Below are 25,375 nucleotides of genomic sequence, written 5' to 3'. Positions count from 1 at the left end.
GTTTGCTGAATGCTTGATATTGAAATATGTAGAGCCCTGCAAATCTGCGACTATCCACAGGTGTCCACAGCCACAGATATGGATGCAAATATCAACAACTCATTTTTGCAGATGTGAATGCGTATACTAATTTTTTTATCCATGCAAGACTCTAGAAATATGCTGTACATTTGCTAGTGACATACAAAGGATCCCCACAACCATTAATTAGCAGGGGAGTTGTATTCAAGGGATTTACAGTTCAGTGACAGTTCCCTAATCACACACAATGGTGGTTTTGTGCAGGGCCATCCTTATAATTTATGGGGCCCTGTGCAACTGAGGCAACCTCTCACCCCTGTGTGGTTGATGCCTAGTCTTCCCTCCCTTCCCCCACATGGCTCCTGCCCGAGTTCACAGCTTCTTCCCCTTCCCACATGTGGCTTCTGCTGTTGGCAGGAGAGAGCAGCCAAGGGGAGGGGCTGTAGAGGAACAAGGCAGTAGAGATGATCAGGTCTGTCCTTAAGCATACAAGCACACATGGCTGCAGAGGGCACTCAAAAATTTGGTGCACCAAATTTTCAGTTGCCCTACGCAGCTGCATATTTTGCATATGCCTAAGCCCAGCCCTGGTTTTGTGACTTATGAAAGCCCACTTCTGCACATGTGGATTGAGAGTGTAAAATAAGGAATTTTTGTAGCATGTTTTGGCCTTTCTCCTTCCTAGGGTTGCCAGATGGTTTCAACAAAAATACTGGACACACTTAATATTACATCACAATCTACATTACATCTTATTTAGAAAATGCCAGACATTTATATTTTCTCAATTTGTTTCCCAAACAGAAAGTTCAAATACTGGACTGTCCGGTTCAAAACAGGACACCTGGCTACCCTACTTCTTCCCTCCCCGCCCATGCTGGAAGCAACAGGCACACAAAGATGACAGTCATCTGAGGAGACTGGCCAAGGCTTAAGGAAAAGCCTGTGTAGTAAGAACTATAACTTCCAGTGGGGAGAGAAAAATCACTGCTCTATATATTGAATAGTGTAATAGGGTTTAAGATTTAGATTGTGCATTTAATTTTTTATTTTCTATGGTAACTTTCTCAGATATTCATGCCTGTCACTTAAAATCTATCTTTCTGTAACACATAAATCTGTTTAAAATAGTGCAATTTTATTGAAGTGTTTGGAAAATCTCCACTCAGTTACAAAGGCTTGTGCATAAGAGCATAAGAACGGCCAGACTGGATCAGACCAAATGTCCATCTAGCCCAGTATCCTGTCTGCTGACAGTGGCCAATACCAGATGCCCCAGAGGGAGGGATCACAATCGGTAATCCCCATGGCTGTGTCTAGACTGGCATGATTTTCCGGAAATGCTTTTAACGGAAAAGTTTTCTGTTAAAAGCATTTTCGGAAAAGATCGTTTAGATTGGCACGGACTCTTTTCCACAAAAGCACTTTTTGCGGAAAAGCGTCCATGCCAATCTAGACGTGCTTTCCGCAAAAAAGCCCCGATCGCCATTTTCGCGATCAGGGCTTTTTTGCGGAAAACAAATCTGAGCTGTCTACACTGGCCCTTTTGCACAAAAGGACTTTTGCCTGAATGGGAGCAGCATAGTATTTCCGCAAGAAGCACTGATTTCTTACAGTAGGAAGTCAGTGCTTTTGTGGAAATTCAAGTAGCCAGTGTAGACAGCTGGCAAGTTTTTCCGGAAAAGCGGCTGATTTTCCGGAGAAACTGGCCAGTCTAGACACAGCCTCAGTGATCCTCCCCGTCACCCACTTCCAGAGAAACAGACGCTAGGGATACCATTCCTACCCATCCTAGCTAATAGCCATTGAGCAGGTCCTCACCACACTTGGGGAAGGGGGCGGGTCAGTTCAGGTAATAACTTCACATTAGACCGGTTTGTGACCAGAGCAAGATGATACAGCTCTGAGGTTCAAAATTGGGGAGAAGTAGCTGGAGCCTCTGTTAGCTCATGACTAGTCAAGAAAAACAGTCATGTAACTCAGCTGGGTGGTGTCTGCTTGTGGATGTCTGGGTAAGTGCAGGACCTGCAGAGATTTGCAGCTTGGCAGGGTATTACAGTGTTAGAGCAGCCCAGTCTGATAGGTCAGAAGGCTCAGCACTGTGCGAGTTCCAGGTTGCAGCTTGGGGATCCCAATAGCCCCACCACCAAAACCCATTCGTTTCTCCTTGAGCCTGATTTTTATATGTAGAGACAAAGTTGCACAAGGACATAAATCATATGGTACAGATTGTCCCAAGCACCAGAGACAGCTCTCCAGCTGGCTCAAGATGGGTGGATGGCTCCATCACCCCTTGGGCTAGCTTGTCACAGAACCACTGGAGAGACGTAGCTTCTGTTCCCTTCATGGCTGGGTATCTAGGGCCCGTAATGTGATGTGTATTGGTTTGTCTGGGATCAGGATGAGGTCAAACTTGGTACCAATATCCACTCCTCTTTTGGTTTCTATCTTGAAGTTCTCCAGCATCTGGGAATAGAACAAAGAAGACAATGAAAATCTATCAGAGATGCAAACTCATCTTTATTAATCCAATAAGGCAAATGGAAGGGAAGGTCTCATTGCACTGTGGCTGCAGTCAGATGCTTTGCAAGCTTCCCTTAGTAGATGGCTTTGTCAATGCCCTCACTTGTGACCTGCACTAGAAGCTCCCTTGGGTTGAGCAAGATACTGACCTCTCAAAGAAAATAACACTTGCACTTTGGGCCATTTTTTCCAAACTGTGGCACAATAATTTCTTGCTATCAGCCACTATCACCCTCTGGAAGATGCAGAGTTGACTACTGCAGTACAGGAAATTTGCAGGCTGAGCAAGATGTATGGCATTACTTCTCACCACCCTACACAAAGAAGGATTTTAAGTGACTTAGGTGGATGCCTCTGATAACCAGAGGAAATGAAGTGAGATGTCTAGGAAGATGGCAGCATGGAAAAGCTCCAATATCAAGTCGGATGGAAATACTCTTATCCCTAGTCTTTAAAATGTCCTTGTATTCACTGTATGAGATGATGTTTGTTCTCCTTTCATGCATGCAGGAGTTGATGTGCACACCCAAAAATGTTGCTGATTTGGGGAGGATTTTGTATGGCTGAAGTTTTGCTTTTTTCATGAAATTAAAGAAAACTGGCAAAAATCCTCTACGATCTGCCATAAAACAAGCTATGTGATTGTGAAGCCACCTTGCACTGGGGAAAGAGTCTCAGCAGCTAGAGGGAAATTTATGATGTTGGCTAATGTTTGGGGGATCATTTTAAAATGCCTATTGAAATATTATTACAGTATTATTTTTTTTACAATTTTTAGTTTACAGGTGTCTTCATAGATGGGCGGGTGCTCACCTGTTAACATTACTCCATTGCCACAAAAGGCAGAACCTATGTAAGCAGGGCTAAGTCTACACTACAAAGAAAAGCTGAAAAAAATATGCAAATTGTGCTTCACAATTTGCAAATCTTTTTCCACTTTTCTTCCGAAAGAGGCTTTTCCAACATTTGGCCCACCTACATGGGGCCAAATGTCGGGGGGAAAATCCTCTTTCAGAACATTCCTTCTTCCTCGTAAAACGAGGTTTACAGGGATGCCGACAAAACACATCTGCTTTTCTGACATTTTGATAACCCAGAAAAGCTCCGTAGTCTAGCCGTACCCCAGGAGATGCTCTACTACCAACATAGCATGGTGTATACTCAGCTGTAAGTTACATCATGGGATGGGGGAGAGGGTAGAGAAGAGATTCATTGGCTTAAGCAGAAGTGTAAACAAGTCCTAAATTCTTTGTTTTCTCCAGTGGATCTCTATATTTCAGATTCTTTAATGCATTTACCCTTATACAACCCTGGGAAGCAGGGCTCTGTTGTTGTTCCTACTGCACAGAGTGACTAAGTGACTTCCCCAAGGTCATGCAGGCATCCTGTGCCAGGGCAGAGACTTGAGTCTGGATCTGTGGTGTCTCGGGCTAGCACCCAACCCACCAGATCTGACTTCTTTGCAACATGTTCATTAGCTGCAGAACTCAAAGCACATTATAAAGGAAGGCAACTATTACGAGCTCCATTTTAGAGATGGGAAAACTGAGACATAGTGGTCCAGAGTCTCAATGGCATTTAGGCACCATTGAAATAACTGGGCGTTAGGTGTTTTGGATCTGGGGCAGAGAGATGAAGTGAATATACATGAACACTGAAAGCTTGGCCTAGATACCAGGGTTTGGAAACCAATGCTACTTCCAGGGCAAAAAAAGACACTCTCCTCCAATTTGGACTGGATCAGGAAAGCCAAAGCACGGTTGGAGTTGCAGTTAGCAAAGGATTTGAAGGATAACAAGAAGGGTTTCTACAGGTATGTTAGCAATAGGAAGGTGTTTGGGGAAAGTGTGGGACCCTTATCAAATGAGGCAGGCCAACCTACTGACAGATAAAGTGAAAAAAGCTGAAGTTCTCAATACTTTTTTTTGCATGTCTTTAAAAATAGCTCCCAGACTGCTGCACTGCGCAGCACAGTATAGGGAGGAGATGAGTGGCCCCCCATGATAAAGAACAGGTTAAGGACTCTTTAGAAAAGCTGGACATGCACAAGTCCATGGAGCTGGATTGAATACATCTGAGGGTGCTGAGGGAGTTGGCTGATGTGATTGCAGAGCCATTGGTCATTATCTTTGAAATCTCATGGCAATTGAGGGAGATCCTGGATGATTGGGGGGGGAAAGGTAAATGCCCATCTTTTTAAAAAAGGCAAGGAACTACAGAAGGGTCAGCCTCACCTTAGTCCCTGGAAAAATCATGGAGCAGGTCCTCAAAAATGCATTTTGAAACATTTGAAGGAGAGGAAGGTGATCAGTCAACATGGATTTACCAAGGGCAAACCATGCCTGACCAACCTAATTGGATACGATAAGCCTTGACTTTAGCAAAGGTTTTGATAGTCTACCACAACATTCTTGCCAGCAAGTTAAATATGGCTTGGATGCATGCACTATAAGGTGCATAGAAAGGTGGACTATAAGGTGACTAGTCCACCTTTCTATCCACCTTAAAGTCCATGGACTTATAGTTTGGGCTCCACGGGTGGCAATAGATGGCTTGATGTCTAGTTGGCAGTTGGTATCAAGCGGTATGCCCCAGGGGTTGATTTTGTTTAGCAGCTTCATTAATGATCTGGATGATGAGATGGAATGCATCCTCAGCAAGTTCACAGATGACACTAAGCTGAGGGGAGAGTTAATTACACGGGTGGATAGATATAAGGTCCAGAGTGACCTAGACAAATTGGAGGACTGGGACAAAAGAAACCTGATGAGATTTAATGAGGATAAAGGAAGAATCCTGCACTTAAAGCAAAAAAATCCATGCACTGCTACAGGATGGGGACTGACTGTCTAAGCAGCAGTTCTTCAGAAAAAGACCTGGGGATTATAGTAGATGAGAAGCTGAATATGAGTCAACAGTGTGCCTTTGTAGCCAAGAAGGCTAACAGTATATTGGGCCAGCAGATCAAGAGAAGTGATTACTACCCTCTATTCGGCACAGAAGAGGCCACATCTGGAGTACTGCATCTAGTTTTGGGTCTCCCACTATAGAAAGGATGTGGACAAAATGGAAAGAGTCCAGCAAAGGGCAATGAAAATGAGTAGAAGGCTGGGGCACATGACTTATGAGTAGAGGCTGAGGAAACTGGGCTTATTTAGTCTGCAGAAGGGAAGAGTGAGGGGTGATTTGATAGCAGCCTTCAACTTCCTGAAGGGGTGTTCCCAAAAGAACGGAGCCATGCTGTTCTCAGTAGTTCAGGATGACAGAATGAGAAGCAGTGGTCTCGAGTTGCAGTGAGGAGAGTATATGTTGGATATTAGGGGATAAGCTATTTCACTAGAAGGGTGGTGAAACACTGGAATGAGTTGCTTAGGGAGGTGGTGGAATCGCTATCCTTAGGAATTTTAAGGCCTGGCTTGACAAAGCCCTGGCTGCAATGATTTAGTTGGGATTGGTCCTGCTTTGAGCTAGGGGTTGAATTAGATTACCTGTAGTCTCTTCCCACCCTGATCTTGTATGATGGTATGTTGGTGGGATCTGGGCTTATGGCTTTGGTTCTGCCATGCCCATGCTTGAACACCCCTTTGCTGGTAGTGGATCTCACAGCCATGCTAACATATCCACGCTATGTTACACAGACTGTCTGGCTCGGGTGCTGTTGCATCCACACTGCAATATGACAAGGCTTGAGTAGAACTCAAGCTCATCCCTACCCATCCAGCAAGATCCTAGAAACAGGGTCTTGAATGCTTGCTGCCCAGAGTCAGACTGATTTGTGTGTGGATGGGAGTGGTGGTGGGGGCTTGGGCTCCAAATGAATTCAGAGCTCAGCTTCGTGTGTAATGTGGGCGCACACTCAGCACCCAGTGAAGCGCAGAAAGGGTACTGCAGGCAGCTTGCTGACACATGCACCTTCCCTGTGATTTTTCAACCTCTTTGGTGTGACTCATCTGCCATACAAGGCTCATTCCCCTTGTACAAGTCGCACAGGCAGCCGAGTGCCTCACCCTCTGCTTCTGTTACCAAATAGACCTCTATGTTCCTCCGGTTCTTATGCAGATGTCCACACCCCTTGTCTGGCATTGGCCAGGAAGGGGCTTTGTTAGTTCTGTGACCTTGCCAGGGGAGGAAGGTATCAGACTCACATGGACTAGGAAAAGCTGCATCTCCAGCTCAGCAATCCTGCGGCCGAGGCATTGGCGTGGCCCGAAGCCAAAGCTCAGCCCCCTGAAGTATGTGGAGTCCATCTTCAGCCATCTCGCAGGATTAAACAGCTCTGGCTTGGTGAAGAACTTGGGATCCCGGCCCATGGCATAAATTCCAACCTGCACTAGGGACTGTAAGGGAGAAGGAGAATCAATGACTTGCTAGTAGCTCTTCCAGCTGGTGCCCGTCACAGAGGCTGTGCCAGACATCAGTCATGATAGGAGAGTGATTTCAGTCACAATGGTGGAAGAACGTCTCCCCTTAACCAGGTGTGAATCCGCACAAGCATAGATCCACGCACAGGCCCAATGGGAAGCCTTCCCCTCAGGGTGGGTGAGATGTTTCACTGACTTTAATGGCTTGCTCCATCAGGAGATTTCTTCTGTAAGAGATGTGCAGCAGGGTGAGGTACTTTTCTCTGTCTAACTGACAATGGTTTCAGAGCCTTTCTGCTCTAGGCCAGTCAAATGTTTATTTCCCGTTTTCTTTGGCCCCATCTAATCTCCTCTTCCACAAACATAAGAAAGGCCACATTGGGTCAGACCAATGGTCCACCTAGCCCAGTATCCTGTCTGCTAACAATGGCCAATGCCAGGTGCCCAGAGGGAGGGATCACAACCCACCTCCAGACAAACAGAGGCTAGGGACACCATTACTACCCATCCTGACTAATAACCATTAATGGACCTACCCTCCATTAATCTATCTAGCTCTTTTTTTTAACCCTGTTAAAGTCCGAGCCTTCACCACATCCTCTGGCAAGGAGTTCCACACGTTGACTGCACTGCGTGAAGAAAAACTTCCTTTTGTTTGTTTTAAACCTGCTGCCTATTAATTTATTTTGGTGACTCTTAGTTCTTATATTGTGTCAATAAGTAAATAACTTTTCCTTATTCACTTTTTCCACACCGGTCATGATTTTATAGACCTCTATCATATCCCCCCTTAGTCTCCTGTTTTCTAAACTGAAATGTCCCAGTATTTTAATCTCTCTGCATATGGGACCCATTCCAAGCCCCTAATCATTTTTGTTGCCCTTTTCTGAACCTTTTTCAATGCCAATATATCTTTTTTTTTTTTTTTGAGATGAGGTGACCACATCTGTACGCAGTATTCAAGATGTGGGCGTACCATGGTTTTACATAGAGGCAATAAGATATTTTCTGTCTTATTCTCTATCCCTTTTTTAATGACTCCTAACATTCTATTTGCTTTTTTGGCTGCCGCTGCACACTGAGTGGATGTTTTCAGAGAACTATCCACAATGATGCCAAATATCTCTCTTGGGTAGATGTAGCTAAATTAGTCCCCATCATATCGTATGTCCAGTTGGGATTATTTTTCCCACGTGCATTACTTTACAGTTACCAGCATTAAATTTAATTTGCCATTTTGTTGCCCAGTCCCTTAGTTTGGTGAGATCTTTTTGAAGCTAATGTGTCCCTGCCCTGGCCTCAATGACAAGCCAAGGGTGTTCTGCACTAGATCTGGCTGACACAATAGTTAAAATGGCTGGGATAGCCTATGGCTGTGCTCCCATGCTAGCCACCACCACTGAAGAGGCACCAAAAGCAGTAACAGGTAAATGTTAAGCCAAAGGACTAGTGGTGGCAAAGCCAAAGATCCACAGTTATCTATTCCCCTCCTTCCCTCTGACCCTGTCCCGGGGGAAGCTCACCTTGGCAGGGATGAAATAGTTCTGGAGGATAATCTCCTGTGTTGTGTATCTCTGTAGGGTCACTGCCACCGGGTGGAGCCTGCAGGAAGAGGGTGAATCAGGGTAAACCACTTGCTTACAATCAGTATTGTCTCAATGGGCAGAGTATACAGTCAGAACTGTGCATGAGACCACCTGTCTGCCTTAGAAATAAGAGCCCTGCCCAAAGACTCCCCATGCTATTTTGCTTCTGTTTTAATAGAGGGCCTACCTCTGTTAAATCAGGCTATTGAACTGTTGCTAGTGATGGGGTATGCAAACCCCATGCTGTCCAGGAAAGAATTAACATTAACCAGCCCTGACCTGCGGCAACTGCAAAAGTATCAGGTAAGGCTGTCAAGCAATTATAAAAAATAATTGCACTTAATTGTACAATTAAAAATATTAATCATTCATAATGTGATTAATCATACGGTTAAACAATAATTGAATACCATTTAAATATTTTTGTTTTCTATATTTTTAAATATATTGAATTCAATTATCATTATACAGAATACAAAGTTTTACCATACTCACTTTATTTTTATCTCTACTTTTAGCATGTCTGTCTGTGCATCTATTTGTCTGCTTGTTCAAGAACTCCTCCTAAACCATAAAAGCTAGGGCTACCAAATTTGGTATGCAGCTTTCTGTTACCCTAACTTAAAGCAAGGTCAGGGTTTGATTGTGGCAGGAAAATGGAAAGTGCCTGAAATCCGATGGTTTTCCACAACATGGAAAGGAAGGGACAGTGAGTGCAGAGAACAGCCAAACTGTAGAGTGACCACTGGGGGCAGTTGCAGCAGGAACACAGTGGCTACCTGCAGATGGGGCTTTTCACCCTGCCGCCCTATGGAGCAGGTAAGTGCTCCTCAGCCCCCCAGCTCGAGCTGGGCCAGGAAAAGCAGCTTGGCCCCAACTCCATAATTCTGGCTGGGGAACACAGCCCAGCACCAGCTCTAACCCTGCCCTCCTCCCCTGGAGCTCAGGCTGGGGCTCACCTCAGCCCCGGAAGACAGATGGGGGGAGCCAGAAGCCACAGCCCCCAGCGGAGTACAGGCAGGAAATCCAGGAGCCACAGCCCAACCTGCCCCTCCTCCCCAGAGCATAGGCCAGAACTGGGAACTGCAGCCTATCTTGGCCCTTCATCCTCTGTGCACAGGCTGAGGCTGGGGACCACAGCCCACTACCTGACCCCACCCCACACACAGTAGTTGCCGGGGGAGCTGGGAACCTGAAGAGCTGGGAACCACAACCTGACCGGGAACTGCGGACTGGAAAAAATGCTGGAGCCAGGAACCATACCATGGCCTCCCCATCACCACCTCTGGAGGGGATGTCAGAGCCTGGACGAGACACCAAGGCCAAGCACTGTAGCCCTGGCCCTCCGCCCCCAAACCAGCAACACCTTTACCACTTCAGGAGACCCTGGTAAGCTCCCCATATCTCCTAGCTCCCCCTACCCTGAACCCTCTGCCCAGCTCCCCTCACCTCTACCCTGAGCCCCATCACATACCCAACCCAGTTGAAGCATCTTCTACCATCTGGCAGCTGTGGACCCATATCTGGGCAGGAAAGGTGGAGGTTGGGAACTGATGACAATGTCCTGGAAAGGAAAACTCCTTACCTGAGTGTTTCCTTGATGGCAGCTTTGAGCAGCCGAAGGGCTTTCAACATCTTCAGCTCATCGCCCTGTGCTGCCTGTCTGGCAGCAAAGATCTCTGCCCGCAGCTGCTCCTGCACCGCTGGCGCACGAGCCAGTTCAAACATGGCCCACTGGAGAGTCATGGAGGTCTAGAGCAGAGCACAGGATGGTCATGGGGATCTAGAGCAGAGCATAAGGGAAAGTCCTAGAACTCAAAACCAGCTGGGTCCTGACCCTAGGGATGCTGCTTTGTGGGTGACCCATGCATGCCATGTCACCTCTTTGCCTCAGTTTCTCTGCCTGATGAGAGGGGGTGTGTTATTTTAATGAAGTACCTTGAGATGTTGATGAAGTGTTATAGTCCAGGACTTTTAGAGGAGCCTATGGGAGTGAGGCACCCAAGTGCTAGAACTTCAGTTCCAAGCTCTCACCTGTAACCTTTGTCTGCTCCACCTTTGAGGCGCATTTCCCTTTGCGGTAGTCACTGGAGGCACATCAGAGGGATACCAGACTAAAGATAAGCAATCAAGGAACTATGTTGAGGTTCCATCATTGCTCCTTAGTGAAATGCCAGGCCCCTGGTGATAGTGGGTGCTCCCCACTAACCCTTGTAGCATACAGCAATTACCAGCAATATTGTAATATCACCACCACCCCCTTGCCTGCAGCTCATCCTTACTGTGTCCACTCCTCCTGCCATCATCTCCGTCACATTGGCCTTGATGCAGTCGATGGGCAGCTTGTCCTGCATCAAGAGACTTGACAGGATGCCAGCATATTCCTTTGTGCTTTTCTGGTCCAGCCTGAGCTCTCGGTAGATGTTCTGGATGCACTTGTCAGCTTGGCAAGGGGAAGAGAAAGCAAAGCTGTAAATTCAGCACATAACAGTACATCTATGAGGGCCCAGCCCTCCTACCGCTCCCCATGCTCTTCAACCCACCTCTGAACCCCTGACCCATGAGTCTTCTGAAAGCGCTAATGTGCTTTTATTGAGAGTGGCTTTTAAATGGACTCTCTTAAGGAAAAGGGACTCACCCCCTCTAGCCAAAAGCTGTGTGGCTTTTGACTGGAATAGAACATTCTGCTTTCCTAGACTGGCCAGCTTTGGCTGGAATCTTGTATCCAAAGAGAGTATGGGGAATCCTGCACTTCCCTGACATGATGCATCTTTCCTATAATGACCCCAAATGAAGCCATTTGATCCTTTCTGCACCACAGGAAACCCCTCCAGAGCTATCCCTGCTATCGCCCGTCTAATAGAATGTAGTAACACATCAGAGCTCTCCAGTATAGCAACAAGCAAATATCTTGCCAGAGTCACTCCTATAATCAGAAAGAGCTATTTTCTGTGCAAATCTATCCTTTTTCCTCCATGATGCTCCCACAGCTTCCCATCTGTGGCAATGTAGTACTGAGTCTGGGACCTGAGCTTGGATCTTCTGCATGGCAGCATGAATACTCTCGCTCTAGCCTTACTCTGAGTTGGGTGTGATCTATGAAGCAATGTGCATGAGCTCTCACCATGCCTGAAAATCACATCCCAGGATTGTACATGGTCCTGCCAGATCTTAGAGTTGATCCTGCGGAGCAGGGCTGGTGGGATGTAGAGCATGGGTGAGGTGGTGTGGAACATCAGAGTCACGGCATCAATGAACTTCTGTGCTTCGGGATCAATGAAATCCTGAAGGAGCCCAAGGCGCACTCCATACAGGACATTGCACACGGCTGCTGGGCAAAAGAAATAACTGTTTGTGCAAATGGATAACCTAAACCTTTCAGCATCTCCCAGAATATCACTCTGGAGAGATGTGAGACTATTGGCCACAAGCATCTTCATTTCACAGTATGTTTATATGCAGGGCTGCTAGGGCTTCTCTATTAAGGATACAGAGGCAACCATAAATATCTGGCATTTCCTACCTTCGGAGCTTGGCTTTACAACCTTAACATTCTTTTTCATGTAATTCTATCACATATAATAATATGTACTCTCTCTTATTCCAAGGCCTTCAGTCCAGAGAGAGGCCATATCTACTTCTCTCTATGCTAGCACTAGCATACTTGTCATTATGCAGCATCAACCAATGCAATATCTAGGACCAAAATGTGGCCACCCATGGAATGCAATAGCAGTGTTTTTAGGCCAGTAGACGCAGTTTGACAATTCAGAACAAGAAGAAAGAGCAGTACATGTAACTGAGGCTACTGGGAGAGTTTGATGAGGCACGGCAGCTCTAGCTGAAATTTGGCCAGGATTCTGGAGTCAACAACGTGAAGAATGTGGCATGTGTGGTCAGAGACAGAGTTCAGGGCCAGCTGGTATAAATGAATGCATTTCCATTGACTTCAGTGGAGCTGTGGTGACTTGAACCAGCTACAGAAGTGGTCCTGTAAATAACTTGGCCCTGCTGTGAGGACAGAGGACTGGACTTGATTATCTCTCGAGGTCCCTTCTAGTTCTTGTGTTCCACGATTCTGTATTTCATGTATAAGATGTTCAGACATAGTGGGCCGAGAAGTTCTGGATGACCCTTACATTCTAAGAGATAAGGCTAGATACTGACTAATTCTAATCCATGGGATTTGTTTCGTGCTGAAGAGAGTCTGCTGAAGTTTACTTGGGTGCTCATCCAAATAGATTTATTATGCAGAAAGGGTGGATTTTCCATCTTCTATGGGCATTCATATCCTATGGGCTCATCTAGACTATCCTGGGGTATGTCTACACTACCCTCCTAATTCGAACTAGCTCATTCCACGAGGAGTACAGCTAGTTCGGATTAGAAGCCTAATCCGAACTAACTACTCCGTGCCGCGTGTAGCCGCGCGGCACGGGGTTTGAACTGCTGGCATTTAAAAATGGCGCCGGCCGGCTTCATGCAAATGAAGCCCGGGAAATTCAAATCCCAGGCTTCATTTGCAAGTGCGGTATGACTACATTACCCCGCTAGTTCGAATTAGGAGGGTAGTGTAGACATACCCCTAGAGTGTTGAAAGAGGATATGCAAATTCCATAGGAATTTGCATATCTTTTTCCAATCTCACTTTTGAAAGTGGAGCTTTCAAAAGTGAAAGTAGTTTAGACGCAGCTTTTTCGGCGAACTCCCCCCACCCCACCCCCTCTCAAAAAGCCACATAAACCTCATTTTTTGAAGAAGAGCAGCTTTTCAACAAAGGGGGAGGGTTCACCAAAAAATCCGCGTCTAATACACTTTCACTTTAAAAAGCTCTGCTTTCGAAAGTGAGATTGGAAGAAGATATGCAAATTCCCACAGCGTAGTCTAGATGATGCCTATATGTCTAGTTTAGCCCCTTCTTACGTAAGGGGGCATTTGCAAAGTCACAGGAATCGGGCAGGTGGATTTAGGCTCATATCCACAAACACAGTCCCTAATTCGCTAGTGCAAATAGACTGAGCTCAGCAGGAGCTTTTCTCTGCTCCCTCCAGCCCCAGATGCCCCCACCGAGCCAATGAAAGCCGACATGCTGCCATATCATGCCAGCTCAACCTACTCACACTCCAGGGCAAAGCGGAATAGCTCATTGGTGAGGTCGGCCGTCCACCTTCCCTGGCCACTCTTCTCGATCTGGACTCGGACCCTCTTGACAAAGTCCTCACCCACCTCGTTCAACAGAGGCACAAAGCACTTGAGCAGCTGCAGGGACAGGGCCTCTTTGTTCAATATCAGGCGGTCAGAGCGCCAGGCCTCTCCCTTCCTGGGAAAAATCAAAGGAAGATCACTTATATCATTGTGTGCCCTGGGATGTCCCACCTTTCATAGTGAGGCACAGGATAAGCCCATTCCTCCCTCCACCCAGTCCCTACCCACTCTCAAATCCGCCTCATCTCTCCCATGAAGTAGACAGACAGATTTTTCCTTCATGGTACCACTGCTCCCTGTCCAGCTGCTATGCCCTTGCTGGCCTGATCCCATTTGAATTCCTTCTCATATATTGAGTCAAATGCTCCAGGCCGGAGTCCTGGATGACAGTGCCATGGGTTCTAGCAACAGGGAAGTAAGTTATACATGGTGTGTAAGCTAGGGATCAAGGAAGACACCAGTTAGGAGTTGAGACCTGTTTCTCTATTACCAGTAACCCTACCTGACCCACTTGAGCTTCAGACAAGTCCCTAAGAATTAGGCACCACCCACTTCACTCCCCAGCTGATGCTCTGAGTTCAGAGGCATCACTATGACAATGCCCCTCTTCTCACATCATGCTACATTCCTCATATCCTAGATCACTACATTAAGGAGAGCTTTGCTATCTTTGTCTTTTGAAAGAGTTCCCTCCTTCCCCCACAATTTTCCATTCACCCTACCTTGGGAGAGTTCATTTCTTTCCTGAGTGTCTCTTTACTTGGCCTGACAAGAGGGTTAGAAGCAGCCTGGAGAAAGGGCTGTTGTATGCCCTTTTACAGCCCTTACTTACTTGAGAAGCACTCCATATGGCTTGTTGCGGAAGTCACGGTAGGCCACCCAAGGTGGCACCATGAACCTCTCTGGGTAGTTGCCCTCCGATTTAAAGAGAGTAGCAGCATCTTCAGGGTTAATTATATTCACACTCTCGTAGAAGCCGAGTTTCTCCCTGTGACATTTGACAGGGGATTAGGACATTTCCACAAGCAAAGAGCCCTGAAGAAAATCTTATTCACTGACCCTGATAAATGCTTAGTGGGGCAGGAGTTGCCTTATAAGTAGCAATTCACAATGGCTAGAATCAGGATCAAAAAGCATCTAAAAGTCTTCTGCTGATCAAAACGATAAGCCTAATCCAAAATTTGGAGCAGTCTTTCCACTGACACCAGTGAACTCTGGATCAAGCCCTGTATGAATTATGTACTTACTTAACCTGAAATGTCTAAAACATGCTCATTGCAGTTGCCTCTAAAAGTGTGTTGTATGTAAAAATGAGTCACTATCAAAACTCTAATGACATAAATAACATGTGTAACATGCTGTATGGAAAGCTCAAAGGATGAGCTTCTCAGCAGCATCCCAGTGATGTAGCAGCACAAATCCCATTATCTACCAACAAGACATATGATCTTAAATCACTTGACCATTCTGACTCCAGAGGATTTTAGACCAGCCCTTAACTAGTGTTTCATCCCACACAGACTGGAAACTGCACTCAGTGACTCAAGAGGTCTCTTCCCTTCTGTTTTAATACCTCTTCATTTGGTTAGTACTTGGGATTGGCATCCAGGAGAACTGACTTCTATTATTGACTCCATCTATGAGTCCAAGTCATGCCCCCTTCCCCTGCCTTCATTTACCCTTCTTTTAACAATAATATACCCCCCATCCTAGGGGTGTCATGAGGTTTGTTTAGTTACTAGTGTAGTTTAGGGTTGGTTTTGCTTGCAGTCCTTAGATAAAAGGGGTCATCACAGGAGTTGAACATGGAAATTAGTTGGTCTGGAGTTCATAGTCATTCAGTCTAAGATGGAGTAGCCCCATACAATGGGGATTCCAGCCAGTCCCACGAGAAGAGTTTTCCTTGGATTTCCACTCAGAAATTGGTCAGGTGATTTTATTTTCTGTCTTAATGTCAAACCCTGTCACAGCATCACAGTACTCTTCCTTGTGGTTTGCCAAGCTCAGCTGCTCATTTAATCTTCCTCACTTAACCCCTTTCTTGCTCTTTTCTGAGCTCCCTTCCTGTTTCCAATATCTTGCTGATATTCATGCTAAGACTCAGCTGCTCCTATCATGGAATCTGAGCCCACCATGGTCTTGGAAGTATGGGTATGGCTACACATCAAAGTTATTTCGGGATACCAGAGGCATCGCGAAATAGCTACCCCGTGTCTTCACAAGCCTCCTGTTATTTCAAAATATTTTACGGAATAACAGGCGCGCTATTTCGGCATCCCGGTAACCCTCATTCCACGAGGGTTAAGGGATGATTTGAAATAGCCTATTTCAAAATAAACTCGAAATAAGTACGCAATTTGCATAGCACAAATTGCGTATCTTACTTCGAGTTAAGAGTGCAGTGTAGATATAGCCTATCTGTCCTAACAAGAGGGAAATGTTATTGCCATTTCACAAATGGTGCACCAAGATAGAGAGACCAATGGCCAGATTTTGAAAGATACTTAGGCATCAGTGAGCTCAGCCTTGCAATGTTTAACTGGTTGAGGAGCCTAAATCTCATTCTCAAAAGGGATTAGGCACCTAAGAGTCTAAATCAGGGCTACTCAACACGTGGCCCGTGGGCCACATGTGCGGCCCATTTGTTTGTGGCCCACGGTGCGGTTTCAGTTTACATAGGGCTCAACACGTGGCCCACGGATGTCATCCTTTGAACATGGCCTCCACTGGGAACATGCTCCACAATGGTGAGGTAGCTCACAGGTAGGGTGAGCACTGAACGATGCAAGTGGACGGGCTGGCTGGAACAGACGGGTAGAGAGTGTGTGTGTTTCTAGCCCACTGGGAGGAGGTGCCGGGAGTGCTGGGGTATTATGGGAAGTGCTTTGTATTCATGACAGTCTGTGTGAAAGAAGCAATTTGCATATATTTGCGTGTATATTTGCATGTATATGCAACCCCACTTAAGTTGCAGCCCTTGGCATGTGCTGTGAGTATCATCGTGGCCCCCAGGGCCAGGGCCAGCACACAACATTTTGTCACCTGAGGAAGGGAGCTCAAATGATGCCCCCATACTCCCTCGCTTGGGCCAAAACTTTGAAAGGTCTCAATTCTGCCTTCTTCCTGTTCTACTCCTCTCCTGGGACTGCTCTGCTACCTACATATGCACCAGCAGCAGACACAATTTACTACACTCTGGGTCCTAATAGCATCTCCCCCCCCCCCCCCACACCCACACACACACACACAGAGTCTGGCACCTGAGGCGTCCACCTCATGGTAAGGCCAGCCCTGACCAGGGCTTCCAAAGTTGAGTAGCCCTGATCTACTTCCTATTGGCTGTCCATGGGAGTTTGACTCCTAAGGACATAAATCCCTTCGGCTCCTAAATAAGTTGGGTTATTACAATGCTGAGCACAGCAGTACCTAAATATCTTTACAAATCTGGGCCTAAGTCAGCTTGTCATGATCATACATAAAGGAGGATCACGGGTCTCCATCATCCCAGGCTAGAATCCAAACCATTGAACCACCCTTCTTCTTCTGTCTGAAAACAAAGAGTTGCCCAGAACCATGTTTAAAGGGTACTTGCACCAACCCAAAGTATCAATTACCCGGCAGTGCTGCATGAAGCTTTGATGTCATGTTTTAACATCTCAGGAAAAAGCACCTCTTTTGAAAATACTGATCTGTACCTCCCTATGTCTGTTTTCCCACCTGCAAAGCAGGAGTGATAAATTACCTACCTCACAGATTAAACTTCATTGTCTCCTTATGAATGGGCCTTGAAACCCTGGATTTAGTGGCGCAGCTGCTCTGGGACTGTCACTCTGGGAGCGATCAAGGGGCAATCAGGATGAAGAAGGGTCACTCTTCCTGTCTGCACATGGCACACAGTGAAGAATTTGAGCTGATTACAGTATGGCTTTGGAGCCAGAGCCTGGGTCAGCTTAAGGCAAAAGGGATGTATAGAAGAGTTGGGGTGTCAGCCAGAATAACCCTGATGCACTGGGGTGTCAGCTGTGTCACCAGTTTCAAGAAGGCAGAATCTGTTTCCCCTTCACCCCTTCATGCTGACTCACTTCCTCTAGCAGGCAGAGAGCCATGATTGTACTTTCCATTTGCCACACAATACTCTCTTTGAGAAAGCTGGCATGGGGCACGTCACTAGCCTTGCACAGATCATGCAAGAATGATCTGTAGCTGCCTCCTGAGCCAAAGTGCAAATGGCAGTTGCCCTTTAACACCCAGCCATAATCAATCTTTTAAACGACATCATCTCCCCATCCCACAGCCTTGTGTTCCATAGGGTCACTCCCCAAATGTCCTTCGTAGGGAGCTGCTAACACTTGCAACTCCAAACCAATGGGAATTGCCAGAGATGAGCACCACCCATGATCAGGCCCCAGTTACTGAGGTAACACACCTATTGCTTCCAAAGGGAACTGAGCACAACTAAAGAATAAAGGCTTTAGGATTTGGCCCATGCAAACTAAATTAGCCCCAGCTGTGTAAGAGATATATAAGGCAGTGGGCAAATCCATAAGCCTATGTCTAGGGATGATTTAGGGCCCATGAGAATCTCTCATGACTAAAATAACCCTGAGGTTAGAGAGATACTGGCAGAAGCACAAAACATCTTTATTAATTGTTCAACATCTTTATTAATGACCTGGATGAGGAGATGGATTGCACCCTCGGCATCCTCAAATTGGAGGGTTGAGCCAAAAGAAATCTGATGAGGTTCAACAAGGAGAAGTGCAGAGTCCTGCACTTGGGATGAAAGAATCCTAAGCACTGGTAAAGGCTGGGGTCTGACTGGCTAAGCAGTTTGGCAGAAAAGGACCTGGGGATTACAGTGGATGAGAAGCTGAATGAGTCAACAGTGTGCCCTTGTAGCCAAGAAGGCTAATGGACCAATGGGATTCATTGATAGGAGCACTGCCAGCAGATCTAGAGATGTTATTTTTCCCGTTTATTTATGAGGCCACATCTGCAGTATTGCGTCCAATTCTGCTCCCTCCCTCTATTACCGGAAGCATGTGGATACATTGGAGGAAGTCCAGCAAAGAGTAACAAAAGTGATTAGGGTACTACATGATTACAAGGGATATGGGCTTGTTTCGTCTACAGAAGAGAAGAGTGAGAGGGGGGGATTTGATAGCAGCCTTTAACTAGCTGAAGGGGGGTTCCAAAGAGGATGGAGAGATGCTGTTCTCACTAATGATGGATGGCAGAATGAGAAGCAATGGTCTCAAGTTGCAGTGGGGGGTGGGTCTAGCTTGGATATTAGGAAAAACTATTTCCCTAGGAGGGTGGTAAGCACGGGAATGGGTTGCCTAGGAAGCTGGTAGAATCTCCATCCCTAGAGGTTTTTAAATCCTGCCTTGGCAATGCCCTGGATGAGATTGATTTAGTTGGGGTTGGTCCTGCTTAGGGCAGGGTGTTGGACTTAATGACTTCCTGTGGGGTCTTCCAACCCTATGATTCTATGACAGATTAAAAATAGAAGGCCAGCACCTCAGTTGGTGTAAGTGGACACAGCTGCATTGCAATGTATTGAGCTCCCCTGACTTTCACTAATGTAAGATCTGGCCCATCGACTCATGGAGTAGGGATATTGAAAAGCGTGTAATTAATCAGTCAATCTATAGAGTTAGCACTGCAAGCACTCAATCCCTGCTTGTGCCCGATCTGGCAACTACCCAGCTGCAGGTCTGCATGAAAAGTAATTTATGTGCCAGTAGGCAGGCAGCCCAGCTCACATCAGGTCCCAGGAGCTATCCCCTGCTGCCACTCTGCATGAAAAGTAATTTAGGGGCTGAGTGGACAGGCAGCCAGCTCAGTCCCAACTCGCACTGGGTCCCGGGAGCTACTCCCGCTGTAGCTCTGCAAGGAAAGTATTATTGCAGAGCTGCAGTGGGACGTAGCTCCCAAGACTCAGCACAAGCTGTGACTGAACTGGGCTGTCTGTTTGCCAGCTCCTAAATTACTGTTCGTGCAGAGTCACAGTACGGGCAGCTCCCAGGACCTGGCACAAGCCGGGACAGAGCCAGGCTGCTGGCCAGCCTTATAAAAAATTTACTGGCAGAGCTGCAGGGAGGGAGGAAGAGGGGAAAGGGGATTGCATGTAGTCGGTAGCATTAACTGGTAAGCTTTCACTTATCGGTTAATTGTTTGACTGACTACACTATTACATCTCTAGTCTGGAGACAAGTATCAGAGGGGTATCCGTGTTAGTCTGAATCTGCAAAAGCGACGAGGAGTCCTGTGGCACCTTATAGACTAACTGAAGTGTAGGAGCAGAAGCTTTCGTGGGCAAAGACCCACTTCGTCAGATGCTAGTCTGGAGACAAGCTTGTTGTTTATAATAAAGTCCTAAAGATCCTGCCAGCCGAGGGAGTGTGATCATGGTAGCAATTAACATGTAAATGAACAATGTAAATGGCCACTTCCAGCCATGTTGTCTTTTTTGGTAAAGCTACAAATGTCTGATATGCAGAGAAAAAGGTAAATCCAGGGCCTCTTGTCTTGTTATATTAACTGGTCATTGAATTGGGCATGTGCTGCAGTGACAGAGTGAAATTACACTGGGTGTTGTTACGTGGTCACTCTGTAGGGCTTTGTATCTCTGCCCTTCCCTCTGGTGTCTCAGCTTCTAGATGTATAAGCCTACATGGGAGAGGAAGGGTAGCTTTCTGGTGAAGCCACCAGCCAGCCCTAAATGTGGCCTGGACCAAACGGTATTGTAGGAACTTTCAGCCCAGAATCTCTGTACTAAACTATTAGTTTTCCAGTCTCTCCTACAGATGGCAGCTGAAATCAGGGTCTCTTTGAGCTCAACACTGTATGTTTTTTCAGGGGATGGAGGAGGAGGACTGTCTCTCAGACTTGCCCACCTCAAAACCCAAAGAAGGCAATGACTTGCCCACTATCATGCAAGAAATCAGTACTAGACCCTAGGCTGCCTCACTCCCAATCCAGTGCCTTATCTGCTGAGCCAATGGATCTCAAACTTTTTTTCTCATGACACAGTTGAAAAAAATTGTTGATGGCGCAACCCTACATAATTTGACTCGAGCGTGAGCTCTGGGGTGGAGTGGAGGAGAAGAGCTTTGGGGTGTAGAAGGGGGCTTTGGCTTTGGGGCGCAGGGCTGGGGCCGGAAGCGCTTACCTTGAGCAACTTCCAGTCAGCAGTACAGCAGGGGTGCCAAGACAGGCTTCCTGTGCTCCTGGCACGGCAAACCCTGCTGCACCGCAGAAGCAGGTTCCAATGGGAGTGTGAAGCGAATGCTCAGGGCAGTGGCAGTGCGCAGAGCCCTGTGCTTTCTTCCCTCCCACCTAGGAGCCGGGCCTGCTGCCGACCGCTTTTGGGGTGCAGCACGGTCTGAAGTGCCAAGACCGGCAGGAAGCCTGCCTTGGTGTCTCCTCTGGTCACCTGATCCCCCTGCAGCAACGAGACCCCGTGTCTGACATTCCACCTCCCACTGTTTGGTGCCAACCCGTAGTTTGAAAATCACTGCACAAGACCATACTGCCCCTCTGCTTATACTACTGGTGTGGAGTCCCGGGGGCACAGTGAAAGCAGATCTCCAGAAGGGGCAGATGGATAGGATTCTCCCACAAGGCATTGTGAATCCATGTCTTCCGACTCCCTCTCTATTGCCCTACCTACTAGACCGCGTTACCGCAACACCCCATCTATACGCACTTGACCCCCCCCCAATTTCTTTTATGCCACTGAGCTACCCTTATCCAAGATGTGCAGAGCAGAGAGGGAGCTGCCCAAAGGGGGCCTGCATCCCAGTGTCTTACCTGTAAATGGGTCCAAACTTCTGGAACTTGTGGATCATGATGTTGTGGACGTTGTGGAAGCCACCCTCCTGCCAGAAGTGATAGAGGTTGAGCCAACCCGTTCTCCAGTTGCCTGGGAGCTCGTTGAAGGGCAGGCCCACCTTCCCTTGGAGGGAAGGAGGGTGCAGTTCACTAGCAGCTGTGTAAGCCCTGCAGTAGCCAGGGACCTGGCTGTCCTTCGTGGGGGAGAGAATCCAGAAAATGCTGGGATTGGCTAAAGCTGGCAAACGCAAGCCACCTCTGGCTAACATGGCCTAAAGGAAGGGAGAGCAAAACCAACCAGTCACCTTGTGAAGGAAAATTCCTGCAAACTGGCCCGCATTCCAAGAGCCTTGCTCTTATACTAACATGATCTCTTCAAGGATATGAACTAGCCAGTTGAATCATTGCTGCAGTCCTTGCCTCCCAATCACTTTGACAATTATAGTTGGCACTGGATGGTTAGTGCAAGCCCCGCCCAGAGGAATGCAGGAGTAATGGGGGAGCAAAACGGGGAAGACATGGCTGGCTACGCCCATGTCCTAGTGAGAAGGTTCAGAAATGCATTTCTTTGCACATGTTCAGATCTGCTAGGCTAATCCTAATCTTCGATGCCCCAAGAAGCTAGTTATTTTACTTTGGAAGGTGGGGAGGAAAGGGGAAGACACAGCTCAAAGACTGTAATCCAGATCCTCAAAGACTTTCTGGTTCATAATTTCCATTTAAGTCAAATCTCTATATAATTACTGTATCACCTACCTCTTTTAATCAGCAGATCTCAAAGTACTTTACAAAGGATCATCCCCCTTTTACAAAGGAGAAAACTGAAGCCCGGGAAGGTTGATGTAATGCAGCAGCCCAGTGTCAAAGCTAGGAATAGATCCCAATCTCCTGGCTTTTCGGCCAGGACTCTCCCCACCATGAAATAGGACTCTGCCAAAGGATACTCTGCAAAGAAAAATTGAATTCACTCAAAATGTGTTCTGGATCAAGAGGAGAATTGGCTGTTTCAAAGTAGCCTGCTCTGGTGATTTTTATCCAAGCCTTGTGGCATTTGGTGTTTTTCTTAAAGCTGCAGTTCCTGGAATCTCATCTTTGGGGGGTTTTGAAGTTGCTGTGAAAGGACTGAAATTGTAAAACAAGTGCACCATGAAGTCTCAGAAAGTAGGAGGCAAAGAAAAGAAAACGTGTTGTGGTGAAACATCTTCTTTGTCTCAGCAGCATCAGCACTTCTCCTTTTGGCAAGATGGGCCTGGGGAAAACCAACTCCTGTCTGCTGCACTGGCTAGGCAGCCTTGCCCCGAACAGGCACTCTGGGCTGTCTGTTTACCCTATGGAGAAGGGCAGCCTCTCATCAGGAGGCACTTGCTCCTCTGCTGCTACTGTCGCAGTAACAGCTTGTCTCTGTCTCTCTTCTCCCTTCTCTCAACAGGGGAGGAGTTGAAAAACAGAGGCAGGCAGCCCTTTATTGGATACATCTGATCCCAACTGGCTGTGGTAACTCCTTCTCTGCTGATAGGGAAGAGCCCTTCAGCATTCTATAGCCTAGACGCGCGCACGCACACACACACCCTTCCAATAGCCTCTTGCAGTGCTGTGGAGCTGCTGCTAGGCTTGCTACAGCTTCTTTCTAGGACTCCCTCCCATTCCTTTGCTTGCTGCCCCTTGGGGGCCCTACTGCCTTGCTCTTCAGAGAGGGAGTGAGGGATCCCCCCATATCTACAGTTGAAACCACCTGCAAGTTCCTTCCTGGCTGCCTGCTGTTGCTGTCTCTGCTGCTGCCTTGGAGGGGAGGTAGAGGAGGACCTTGGCTGCTGAAGGAGTGTGCAGAAATCCTGCAGGACTCTCTGCAGGGGGCTTACTGCTGGATTGAGTAACAACAATGGGGGGGACTTGTGGTGGGGAAACGGGTTGTGTGGTACACTCCCCTAGTCTGATCTGCACTCCCACCTACCATCTGCCTCTGCTCCTCAGTCCTGGCCTCAACTGCTTGCATCAACTTTTTCCACATTTGAAATTGCCAGCGGCAGCCACATAGACTGAGATTGCAAGCACATATGGACACACATGCCTTCCTCTTCCCCTTGAATTGGTTCTTCCCTCTCCTGCTGCTTCTGACTGGTGGAGCCTTGCTGTTGGACAATTGTGGGGCTTGGGCCTGTCTCTGCCCTCCATTCCTCACACTTGTCCGTTCTGGATCTTTAACAGCTCTCAGCAGAGCTAGTTACTGTTTGCTGTTAGTGGCAAAGGTCGAATCAGAGAATTTAACCCAAGCCTGCATGGCAAATTTATTAGGAAGGAATTAAGTTCCTCTCCTAGTCCCACACAGTGCCTGCTTGGCAAACAGGAAAAGTGGTTAACAGACAGCCCCTTTCTCATATGTTCTTCTCCGTTTTCTGGTCTGATCCCCCACAGCAAGACTTTGGTTGCTCTGAAAGCCCCTTGATTCACAGTTCCATAAAGCAGACCATCACTGTCTTCTTCAGGTGCTTAAATTAATGGATCCCCACCACCAATTTACTTTGCTTGAGTCTTCTACTCTCTCCCCAAAAGCGGCGAGGAGTCCTGTGGCACCTTATAGACTAACTGAAGTACAGGAGCATAAGCTTTCGTGGGCAAAGACCCACTTCGTCAGATGCATGTAGTGGAAATTTCCAGAGGCAGGTATAAATATGCAGGCCAGAATCAGGCTGGAGATAACGAGGTGAATCCAATCAGGGAGGATGAGGCCCAGTTCTAGTAGCTGATCTGGAGGTGTGAATACCAAGAGAGCAGAAGCTGCTTTTGTAGTTAGCGAGCCATTCACAGTCTTTGTTTAATCCAGAGTTGATTGTGTCAAACTTGAAGATGAACTGTAGCTCAGCAGTTTCTCTTTGAAGTCTGGTCCTGAAGTTTTTTTGCTGCAGGATGGCTACCTTTAGATCTGCAATTGTGTGTCCAGGGAGATTGAAGTGTTCCCCTACAGGTTTTTGTATGTTGCCATTCCTAATATCTGATTTGTGTCCATTGATTCTTTTACGTAGGGTCTTTCCAGTTTGGCCGATGTATATAGCAGTGGGGCATTGTTGGCACATGATGGCATATATTACATTAGTAGATGTGCAGGAGAATGAACCAGTGACAGTATGGCTGATCTGGTTAGGTCTTGTGATGGTGTTGCTGGTGTATATACATGTGCAGAGTTGGCAGTTACTAATTTTTACCTAATTAGTATTTTTGGAAAGAGCTAGGAAGGGTGGTACCCCAAATCACCCCTCTTTTACTCATCAGTCATTCACCTTGGCTTATGCATGACCTTTTGCTGTGAGATTATGATGACTAAGTCAGCTTGTGTTCCATGCTGGAACTTCACTTATATGATTAAGTTTGCAGATGACACCAAACTGGGTGGGGTTGCAACTTCTTTGGAGGATAGGGACATAATTCAAAATGACCTTAGTAAGTTAGAGAAATGGTCAGAGGTAAACAGGATGAGGTTTAATAAAGAGAAATGCAAAGTGCTCCACTTAGGAAGGAACAATCAGTTCCATACATACAAGATGGGAAGCGACTGTCTAGGAAGGAGCATGGCGGAAAGGGATCTACGGCGGGGGGCTGGACTCGATGACCTCTCGAGGTCCCTTCCAGTCCTATTATTCTATGATTCTATGAGGGGTCATAGTGGACCACAAGTTGAATATGAGTCAACAGTGTGATGCTGTTGCAAAAAAAGCAAATATGATTCTAGGTTGTATCAACAGGTGTGTTGTAAGCAAAACTCATGAAGTCATTCTGCCGCTCTACTCTGCACTAGTTAGGCCTCAGATGGAGTACTGTGTCCAGTTCTGGATGCCACATTTCAAGAAA

At 46.9% G+C, this 25,375-nt stretch overlaps 1 protein-coding gene across 2 annotated transcripts; it reads right to left on the bottom strand.

The window, feature by feature from the left end:
• Positions 1 to 1,138: 1,138 nt before the first annotated feature.
• On the bottom strand, positions 1,139 to 25,085 carry CYP11A1 (cytochrome P450 family 11 subfamily A member 1). Of its 2 annotated transcripts, XM_075897597.2 has the most exons (10): positions 22,289 to 25,085; positions 21,512 to 21,804; positions 14,529 to 14,684; positions 13,612 to 13,811; positions 11,616 to 11,819; positions 10,774 to 10,934; positions 10,077 to 10,243; positions 8,429 to 8,507; positions 6,690 to 6,881; positions 1,139 to 2,487 (listed from the first exon to the last, which is right to left on the bottom strand). In XM_075897597.2, exons 2-10 carry the CDS (start codon positions 21,799 to 21,801, stop codon positions 2,365 to 2,367), a joined length of 1,572 nt encoding a protein of 523 aa, XP_075753712.1. In that variant the 5' UTR covers positions 21,802 to 21,804; positions 22,289 to 25,085; the 3' UTR covers positions 1,139 to 2,364. The 2 variants fall into 2 exon arrangements, with proteins under 2 accessions (XP_075753712.1, XP_006121145.3); XM_006121083.5 differs by lacking the exon at positions 22,289 to 25,085 and having other exon boundaries at positions 21,512 to 21,924.
• Between the last annotated feature and the right edge of the window lie 290 nt (positions 25,086 to 25,375).

This window comes from Pelodiscus sinensis, chromosome 14 (assembly GCF_052426305.1).
Source record: "Pelodiscus sinensis isolate ZL-2025 chromosome 14, ASM5242630v1, whole genome shotgun sequence".
Classification (NCBI taxonomy): Eukaryota; Metazoa; Chordata; order Testudines; family Trionychidae; genus Pelodiscus; species Pelodiscus sinensis.
This window is presented reverse-complemented; position numbering and strand designations above follow the sequence as displayed.